The 11,413-nt window shown below is 36.1% G+C and overlaps 1 protein-coding gene across 1 annotated transcript; it reads left to right on the plus strand.

Annotated features, from left to right (window-relative positions):
* The first annotated feature begins 4,975 nt into the window (after positions 1–4,975).
* On the plus strand, positions 4,976–5,572 carry LOC145157777 (uncharacterized). Its single transcript, XM_079076772.1, has one exon. It carries the CDS (start codon positions 4,976–4,978, stop codon positions 5,570–5,572), a length of 597 nt encoding a protein of 198 aa, XP_078932898.1.
* The last annotated feature ends 5,841 nt before the right edge of the window (positions 5,573–11,413 follow it).

The raw sequence follows: 11,413 nt of genomic DNA on the forward strand, positions 1-11,413 counted from the left end.
TTAATGGCATACTTCATGAAAATGTTTATATGAAACAGCCACCAGGTTTTGTTTCTAACTCCTTTCCAAATCATGTGTGCAAGCTAGATCGTTCACTCTATGTTCTCAAGCAAAGTCCTCGGGCATGATTTCAACGTCTTCATGACTTTCTTTTACGTTTGGGCTTTTTTAACAGTCAATCTGATTCATCTCTTTTCATCAGACACACTAAAGAGGCTACTACAGTTCTTCTAGTCTATGTTGATGACATAATTGTCACGGGATCATCTCCTTCGATGGTGGCCAATATGATTGATGAAATATGTGAGACTTTTGACAGTCGTCGTCTTGGTGACTTACATTACTTTCTTGGCATAGAAGCCACACATAATGCTCATACTTTACAGCTACGACAAACAAGATATGCTTTGGATCTTTTGGAAAGGTTCAACATGACTGGTTGCAAGCCGACCACCACTCCCAGTGCTCCTAATTCCCGGCTTTCATTAGATGATGGTGATCTTCTTTCAGATGCTATCGAGTATCGTAGCATGGTTGGTGGACTACAATATCTCACACTTACCAGGCCAGACATCACATTTTCAGTCAATCAATTGTGTCAGTTCATGCACCAACCTCGCACCTCTCATCTGCAGGCTGCTAAACGCATCCTAAGGTTCATTAAAGGCACAATAGAAGAGGGGTTATCTTTCTACCTTTCAAAAACTTTTGACATTCGAGCATACTCTGATTCTGATTGGGCAAGGCCCTGATGATCGTAGGTCTATGAAAGGTGCTTGCTTATATATTGGTCCAAATCTCGTCTCTTGGACTGCCAAGAAACAATCAACAGTTTCACGGTCAAGCATTAAAGCTGAATACCGTGTACTAGCAACTACTACTGCAGAACTTTGGTGGTTTTCCTACTTGTTTCGTGAGCTGAATATCTTTCTTCATACTCCCTCTCTCTTTTGTGACAATCTATCATCATTACATATGGCACGTAATCCAGTCTTCCATGCCCGCACCCGCCATATTGATATAGACTATCATTACATATGGGAATTGGTTACTCGTGGTTTTTTTATCTCTACACTACATTTCAACAAATGATCAGTTAGCGGATTTGTTCACAAAGGGACTGCTGCAACTCCTTATCAGTCAAGTTGCGTCTTCCGTATGAACGTCTTACTTGAAGGGGGGTTTAAACATAAATATATTTGGAAAACATTGTGTTGTGCATTATATTCTTTGAAATGATTTGCCATCGTCAATTATCAATTTAGGTCATGTAATTAAGGAGTAAGTTTAGTCATGTAATTAAGGAGTAAATTTAGTCATGTAATTGTGTATTTCCTTTTTTACCCTTGTATCTCTTTTATATATATACTCATAATAAAGAAAGAGGAAGACACGCAGGGTTTTTTCAACCTTCTCTTACAATCTCTCTTCTTCCCCTTTCTAGTTTCTATTGTTTGATGCCTTTCTACACAGTCTTTTAGATTACACAATAATGAGAAATCAAGTCTGATTCATTTCCTTCTTTCACGTATTAGTTTATCCACTGATCTGTCGATTGTTTGATGACATTAATGAAATTGAACATAGAGTAAACTAATGATCTGTCAATTGTTAGATGACATTAGTGAAATTGAACATAGTATAAACTAACTGGTTAACTGAGGGATTTTGAAAAGAAAATTTTGTAAAGCTAACTGATTGATTTTGTGGATATTGTGAATTAACTTTTTTAAAATTAATATACTTTCAAGGTGGATTGTTTATATAATGCCATCAAATGTCGATTTTATTGTTAATCAAAGAATTTTAAAACATGCTTCATTGCAGACCTTTCTTAATTACAAAGATTCACAAGGTATTAAGAAGAAACACAAAAACATATGGACAAAAAGTGTTTGGAAAAGCCAGAATCTATGATGTGAATGTATAAGCCTCAACAAGTTCCAAATATTAAAAACAAAAATTTATTCAATAAATAGCAATATACTTTTGTTTTTTTGGTTCTATTAACGTTCACTAGTATTACACCTTTTGCACCTCATTCCGAGGTATGGCACAAATCTGAGTTTATTCTAGATAATAAATGAATTATTTAACCTTTATATGAACAAAAAAACTAATTGTAGTATATATATATATATATATATATATATATATATATATCATACTATACTTATAAATGAGACATTTTTCCTTGAACCTCATGCATTTGAAACCTACTATTTTAATGAATACCACTCAAAAGTCTCTTAATAATGATTAACAATTCAAAGGTATTATAACTTATTTAATATATTTAATAAACAACTAATGGATACTCTATTATAAAAAGGCCAATCTCTTTGAGTAGACATACAAATACAAATCACATACAAAAATCACAAAGAAAACAAGTTTAAAGTTTTTTTTGTTGGTTTAAGGGCTTTGGGCCATTTTTCGAGCCATGTTATTATGTTGAAGTTATTAATTTGTAAGTTTGTTATATGCTAATTCTTTTTTGTATTTTCTTGGTTTAAAAATTCTTTTAAGAATATCATTGTATGTTGTGGTTGAAATTTTAATGTAAATTAGATTAGATTCATATTATCGATCATATGTTATGGAAGGTTATATATATAATATTTAATTAACTACTGTATACATGTTTGTATGTTCGTGTTGCTTCAACGCAATAATTAATTAAAAATCATGGATATGTCATATTATCCATATTATCCATGTAAGCCTCTTTTAAACTGCAAATTGTCTATTTTAACACTTTATATTTTAGTATATGTTTAACATTTTAATTATAATAATAAGTGGTTTTTAAAAGTTTCTTTCACTTATTGTTAATAATAAGTGGTTTTAAAATTAATGAACAATAATTATAAATAATAGTATCAAATTATAAAAATCATGGATATATCATATTATCCACACAAGTCTCTTTTGAAATGCAAATTATCTATCTTATCACTTTATTATTTAGTGTATGTTTCACATTTTAATAATAATATTAAGTGTTTCTTAAAAGTCTTCTTTAACTTATTATTAATAATAAGTGGTTTAAAATTAATGAATAATAATTTCAAATGATAATAACATCAAATTATAAATTACATTTAGCTACAAATAAATTATATTTTAAATGAACATCATTATTGAAATTTGAAAATTATCGCATAAGTAAAAAGATAATTAATCAATCATAATAATTGTTAAAATTAATACCAAATAGATAATTACATTTAATTCCATTAATAAGGAAGGTGGGTTGATATCAATGAATATTATTGTTCAAAATAATAGAGATTATATATATATATATATATATATATATATATATATATATATATATATATATATATATATATATATATATATATATATATATATAATTAGTGTAAAAATATTATCTCAAAGTTAATGTCAATAACATAACATTTTAAAATTATATTTTTCAATATTTTAACAATATTTTCAATCTGTACTGCGCAACGCGCGGGAATTCGTCTAGTATATATATAAAAAGATAAAGTAAACCAAGCATATTTGAATTCAAACCACACATGACATGGATATGATAATGGGTTAAAAAAAAAAGAAATAAGGAAGTTGAATTGTCGACCGAAGTCCACATCAAGAGTAATCCTCTGTTGTCTACTTGCATAAATTTGACTTTCTTCTCACATATATTTTCCTAGCTAATATGTATTGTTTTAAAAAATGTCTGAAATACCCATGAACTGTTAACTCAATTTTTACCCTATTATACTTGATATGGATGCTGCAACTTGAAATTTTAATTTTGGTTTAGGATTCTATGCAGGAGGACGCAATTCATCATTGTGAATTGCACATTGGTGAAGAAAAAATACGGATTGATACATCGACTGAATATGGCAGCCTAATCGATAGGTACACAAATAGCAAATTTTGTTTCTTTAAAATAGAAGTTATGTGCTGTTGGAACTTTATATATATATATATATATATATATATATATATATATATATATATATATATATATATATATAAAGGAATTGCAAGTTGGCAATTTCCTTTGTATCCCACATTGGTGGGGGAAGAAACTTTTGTGGGTTTATAAGCTTATTCCTTTGATAGGCCTTTAAATGCTTTTAGTGGATCAAGGAATGGGCCAAGCCAACGCGCGCGCCTAGCCTAGCCTAGCACTAGCCGACGCCGCAAGTGCGCGATTTAGGCGCACTTCGCACTTCGCACGACACGTCGGTCGTTGGGAGCTGAGTAGCTTTCATTTTTTGGCGAGTTCGGGTCAAGTCGGTTTGACTGACCCGGTCAAACGGTTGACCAGAGTTGACTTCGCAGATAAGGTGACAGAATATTCTGGAAGGCTCAGAAAACGGCTTGCTTGGAGAACAAGTCGTCGCCCTAGGGTTTCTAGGGGCCGGCCTATGGGGGCACGTTTCATGCCTTCTAGGGTTTCAATACCTATAAATACTACCCCCTAGGAGCTGTATTAACTCTCACGAAAAATCAAAGCTCTCTCTTACTCTCTGCGTTTTTCTTCCAGTTTCCGAGTATTCGTTTTGTGTTTATCGGTTTCTAGTGTTGTTGGAAAATCGATAGATCTGCATTAAATCCTGGGTTTTACTGTGTTGCTTACAACCAGTAGAAGAGAAGTAAAAACCTTTAAGGACAGGAGTCCGATCCATGCACTTATCTGAAGTTCAAGATCAGCCATCAATAGGTCGGTTTTACTTTTCTGTCTTGCATTTAATTTCGTCCAACAATAGGACAGTCTTCTTCTTCCTTTTGTTATAATCAGATCTAATCGAGAAGGATTAATCTGGTTTTGGATAAAACTTGGTAAATATAATAATAATAATTGGATCTATTATTCGCAACTAATCGACATATAATTCTCAATATTATTTGTCAGTTTACTTGCATGTCTATTAGTTTGAATTACAACATTCTTAAAGGTTTTTATTTGTGATAAATCAACAGACTAATGGACACTACTTCTAGCCTCCATTTCATGAACCAAGAGTTTGCTAAACTTGACCAATTCAATGGTCAGAACTACACTCGTTGGGCTGAGAAGGTCAAGTTCATGCTTCATGTTTTGAAGCTCACCTTTGTGTTGGACCCAGAACTGGCACCAGTTCCTGCTAATCCAATTCCCGAGGAGGGGAAAACTGTGGACCCAACGGTCATCGCAGAACTAGAAAAGCAAAGGACTCTGCATAGAGAGTCTGAGGAACTGTGTGTGGGTCACATCAAGAACTCCCTATCTGATAGGCTCTATGATCTTTACGCGTTGGTCAAAGATCCAAGAGATCTATGGAATGCGTTGGAACTTAAGTACAAGGCACATGAGGAAGGTACTAACAAGTACCTTGTGTCTAAGTACCTAGAGTTTCAAATGGCTGATGACAAATCAATCATGGAGCAAGTGCATGAACTCCAAGTCATGGTCAACAAGTTGAACGCACTCTCCATCTTTATTCCAAAACTCTTTCAGGTTGGTGCGATTATCACAAAACTTCCACCCTCGTGGAAAGATTTCTCTAAGAGAATAATGCATAAGTCTGAGGACTACTCCTAGGATGATCTGATGAAACACCTCCGCATTGAGGAGGAAACTCGCATCAGGGACAAGCGTGGTAAAGTCGGATTGAGTGTGCATCATGTGTCAGCTGGGGGTTCTAGTGACAAAGTTAAGTCTGGGGGATAGAACAAGAAGAACTTCGGACACAAGAAACAAAGCTTCAAGAAACCGGGTCATCAGAATCCTAACTCAAAGCCAAAGAGGGTTGGACCTTGCCACGTCTGCGGAGAGATTGGGCACTCTGCGAGAGAATGCAAAGATCGCAAATCAGGACCGGTTGCACATGCAGTCGAGCAGGTGACTGACATGGTGGCAAGTGTGAACCTTGGAGAGATTTTTATGATCTCCTCCCTTACTCGAGCAATCTGTGCTCAAGGATGGTTCGTGGACACTGGAGCCACCGTACATGTTTGTGGGCAACGAGAGAACTTCCGCACTTACCGCCCAATGCCACATGGATGGTCGTCATTTGTGTTGATGGCCACAGAGCTGAAGTTCTAGGAAGAGGTGATGTTCGTGTGAAGTTCACACGTGGTGAATGGGTAACCCTTCGAGATGTTCTTCATGTTCCTACTATCTCGAAAGGGTTGGTTTTTGCGGACAAGTTTGACAAGGGTGGGTTCAAGATGGTGCTTGAGAGAGGCAAAATTGTGATCACTAAAGGCAGAAGATATGTTGGGAGGGCGAACAATTGTTCAGGGATGTATCGTTTGTGCCTTAGTAATGAGGGTAGTGTGAGTGGTCCTAGTGCAGAGAGCGGTGGTTCTAGTGTTGCAAGTGTGTCAAGTGTTGATAGTGATGTAATTGGTGGATTGGTTGCCAATGTGAATGAAGTTAACTTTTCTGGTTATTTTGTTTGTTCAATTTCTTTATGGAATAAACGTTTAGCTCACACTAATGTTAAAAACATTGAAAAAAATGCAAACTAAAGGAATGTTAAAATATGACACAAAAGATTTTGAAAAATGTGAAACATGTGTGAAATCAAAGTTCACTAAGAAACCATTTCCATCAGTCAAGAGAAACACATCATTACTTGAGTTGATTCATTCTGATATATGTGAGTTAAATGGAATCCTTAGTCGAGGAGGAAAACGGTATTTCATCACATTTTATGATAACTCCAGTCGATATCCTCATGTTTATTTGCTGAGATCAAAAGATGAAGCTTTTGATGCATTTAAACGAAATAAGGCTCAGGTCGAAAATCAACTTGAAAGACACATCAAAATTCTTCGCTCGGACAGAGGCGGAGAATATTTCAACCAAGAGTTTGACACATTCTACGAAGAGAATGGAATCAAACATGAGAGAACTTCACCATACACTCCCCAACAGAATGGGTTGGCTGAAAGAAAGAACTGAACCCTTTGTGAGATTGTCAACTGTATGTTGAACCAATCGGGTTAACCGAACAATCTGTGGGGGGAAGCACTATTGACTGCTTGCTATGTTCATAATAGGATCACTAGTCGTGTGATTCCTACAAGCCCTTATGAGTTGTGTAAAGGTAGAAAGCCTAACCTAGACTATTTCAAAGTGTGGGGGTATGTTACTTATTATCGGACTCCCGATCCTAAGCAAACCAAATTGCGAGCACGAGCTAATAAGAGTATATTTATTGGATATGCTCAAAATAGCAAGGCTTACCGGTTATTGGACATTGATTCAGGTGTTGTTGTGGAATCCAGAGATGTGGAATTCTTTGAGGACAAGTTTCCTAGGGGTGAAGAAAACTCCAGTCATACAACACCTACAAGTACTTCTCGAGAAATACTCCCACCTCCTCTTATTATGGAGGAACCAAGGAGAAGTACAAGGGCTAGAATAGAGAAAACTTTTGGAGATGATTTCTACTCTTATTTGGTGGAAGGTACACAAAAGAAAGTGACGAGAGAGGTCATCTTTGCCATTAATTTGGATGATGATCCTAAGACCTTTACTAAAGCCATGGTGTCTCGAGATGCTCCTTTGTGGAAGGAAGCTATCAATTACGAAATGGATTCAATTATGGGTAATGGAACTTGGGAGTTGGCTGATCTACCCAACGGGAGAGTACCCATAGGATCCAAATGGATATTCAAGAGAAAGTATCATCCAGATGGATCCATATCTGCCTATAAAGCAAGATTAGTTGCTACAGGTTATAGGCAGCTAGAAGGTATCAATTATTTTGATACTTATACCCCAGTTGCTAGGATTAGCTTTATTAGAACTCTCATAGCAGTATCAACTTTGAAAGGATTGTACATTCATCAAATGGATGTGAAGACAACATTTCTGAATGGTTATCTCAAGGAGGAGATTTACTTGGAGCAACCTGAAGGTTTCGTGATAAATGGACAAGAAAACAAAGTGTGTAGACTTGTTAAATTGTACGGGTTGAAGCAAACTCCCAAACAGTGGCATGAGAGATTTGACACCACTGTGACTGCTTTTGGTTTTCAGCACAATAGTGCTGACAGGTGTATCTATTCTAAACATACATCCGATTACATAGTAGTTATATGTCTTTATGTTGATGATATTTTGATCATTGGCACTCACCTAGAAGGTATTCTTGAGATGAAGAAATACCTATCCTCGAACTTTAAAATGAAAGATCTTGGAGAAGTTGATACAATTCTTGGTATCAAGGTGAAAAGGACAGGTGGTGAGATTTCTCTGAGTCAATCTCATTACATAGAGAAAATTTTGACAAAGTTTCAACATTTGAACATTAAAGAATTCAACACTCCTTTTGATTCAAGTGTGAAACTAAAGGTGAATTCTAGTCGAGCAGTGGCTCAACTAGAATATGCTAGTGCAGTTGGAAGCATGATGTATGCTACTCACTGCACACGACCTGACATCGCATTCGCTGTAAGCAAATTGAGTCAGTATACTGTTAATCCGGGGACGGAGCACTGGAAGGTAGTGGGTAGAGTACTAGGATACCTGAAAAGGACAAGTACTTTTGAGTTGACGTATTCATCATCTAATGGAATAATTGAAGGATATTCCGACGCCAGTTGGATTGATCACACCAGTGATTCAAAATCAGCAAGTGGTTGGGTTTATACTCTAGCTGGTGGTGCTATTTCTTGGGCGAGCAAGAAACAAACATGTATAGCTCATTCAACGATGGAAGCGGAGCTAATTGCCTTAGCAGCAGCGGGCAAAGAGGCAGAGTGGAGTCGAGATCTACTTATGGATATCCGTTTGTGGGATATGCCAATGCCTTCCATACCCATGTACTGTGACAGTGAGGCCACACTGTCTAAAGTATATAATGCGGTATATAATGGGAAGTCGAGACATGTAGGTCTGCGACACAATTTTGTGAGACAACTAATTGAAAGTGGTACCATCAAGGTTGTCTATGTCAAGACAAGTAGAAACTTGGCGGATCCATTTACCAAACCTCTGACGAGAGATTTGGTTACATCTACCACGAGAGTCATAGGTCTAAAACCACAATAGAATCTCTTAGTGATGGAAACCCAACTTGATATTAGTGCTCCTAATTCTCAAGTTTAAAGGGTAATAACTAAGTCATTAATGATAGAAGGTACTATCATTAATGATAGATCAATGTGAGGTAGGATAGTACGTCGTTGCCGAGAACGAAGTTGAGTTACGACTCTTAACAAAGTTTTGGAGACATCTAAGCAACGAAGATGTTGTAAAACTTTTCCTATATGATCTAGAGGTGGTGCCGTCTCAAGTGAAGATTAGTGGTTTATCTTCTAAAGGGTCATGAAAAGGGTTTATAGCGCATGGCCATATTAGCGCTCAGGGAGAATACAAAAATGACTTGGGATGTGTGGGGGTAAACCGGAGAGGTCATTAAGGTTCACGGTTTAAACCTATAAGGATACCATTGAATTGGTCTCTTCTTGTTTGTTCTCATTAAACTAGGGTTTAATCTTCGTGACACCCAAGTGACATCATCTGTATGGGTGAAAGGAAACTTTCCAACTTGGTGGGGGATTGTTGGAACTTTATATATATAAAGGAATTGCAAGTTGGCAATTTCCTTTGTATCCCACATTGGTGGGGGAAGAAACATTTGTGGGTTTATAATCTTATTCCTCTGATAGGCCATCAAAGGCTTTTAGTGGATCAATGAATGGGCCAAGCCCACGTGCGCGCCTAGCCTAGCCTAGCACTAGCCGACGCCGCGAGTGCGCGAAATGGCGCGATTTAGGCGCACTTGGCACTTCGCACGACGCATCGGTCACTGAGGAGCTTTCATTTTTTGGCGAGTTCGGGTCAAGTCGGTTTGACCGACCCGGTCAAACGGTTGACCAGAGCTGACATCGCGGATAAGGTGACGGAATATTCTGGAAGGCTCAGCAAACGACTTGCTTAAAGAACAAGTCGTCGCCCTAGGTTTTCTAGGGGCCGGCCTATGGGGGCACGTTTCATGCCTTCTAGGGTTTGATACCAATAAATACTGCCCCTTAGGAGCTGTATTAACTCTCACGAAAAATCAAAGCTCTCTCCCACTCTCTGCGTTTTTCTTCCAGTTTCTGAGTATTCGTTTTGTGTTTATCGGTTTCTAGTGATGTTGAAAAATCGATAGATCTGCATTAAATCCTGGGGTTTTACTCTGTTGCTTACAGCCAGTAGAAGCGAAGTAAAAAACTTTAAGGACAGGAGTCCAATCCGTGTAGTTATCTGAAGTTCAAGATCAGCCATCAACAGGTCGGTTTTACTTTTCTGTCTTGATTTTAATTTCGTCCAACAACATGACAGTCTTCTTCTTCCTTTCTTATAATCAGATCTAATCGAGAAGCATTAATCTGGTTTTGGACGAAACTTGGTAAATATAATAATAATAATTGGATCTATTATTCGCAACTAATCGACATATAATTCTCAATATTATTTGTCGGTTTCCTTGTGTGTATATTAGTTTGAATTACAATATGCACATGCCTAATTATTGTTACAGTCACATTATGACATTTTTGGGATAAATAGTTTTGATCATATGCCTTTTCTCTTTTAAGTTTTTGGTGTTTCTTCTTAATTTCTCAGTTTGACATAAATTGTTTCGGACGGAATTATGAAAAAGGAAAAGCAGTTGAGTGTGCACGTTGTCGGTGACAACGAAGGAATATGGGAAGTCTTCATTACAAAGCTATAGTCTCTTTCTTCTTTTGTTTTCAACGTGTTGTTGGATTTTTGTGTACCCGACCCACCAAAAATCAACAACAACAACAACAATAATAATAATAATAATAATAACAATAATAATAATAATAATAATAATAATAATAATAATAATAATAATCTGACAGGTGCAACGCACGGGTCTCTTCACTGGTTATTCACTAAATACTACAGTAACTAAACTAAGAATTTATATAAAAATAGACTTTGTAAAAGATTGAATTGTATTATTGTGTATTAACGTGATTACAAAGGAATATGTATAATAGACATCTTTATACTTTAACCCTCTAGAATCTAATATATATATATATATATATATATATATATATATATATATATATATATATATATATATATATATATATATATATATATATATATATATATATATATATATATATATATATTGATGTATATATGTACCAGCAGCTCTTGTACGGACATGGGTATCTGGCTGATTTTTTGGACTTAATCTTGACAAACCAAAATCACATATTTTGGCTTCCATATTTTCATCTAACAAAATATTTTCACTCTTAACATCTCTATGAATTACTCTCTTGTGCTCACCAACACCAGAGTGTAGGTACTTTATCCCTCTTGCTGCCCCCAAGCAAATCTTCAGGCGTTGTACCCATGTCAGGTAACGTCTCTGTCTTGGAGGTGATGATCAAG

This window comes from Lactuca virosa, chromosome 2 (genome assembly GCF_052849685.1).
Source record: "Lactuca virosa cultivar CGN04683 chromosome 2, Lactuca_virosa_CGN04683_v6, whole genome shotgun sequence".
Lineage (NCBI taxonomy): Eukaryota > Viridiplantae > Streptophyta > Magnoliopsida > Asterales > Asteraceae > Lactuca > Lactuca virosa.

Coding starts and splice junctions, on each gene's coding strand:
- LOC145157777 (XM_079076772.1), top strand. CDS start 4,976: ATGGACACTACTTCTAGCCTCCATTTCATGAACCAAGAGTTTGCTAAA.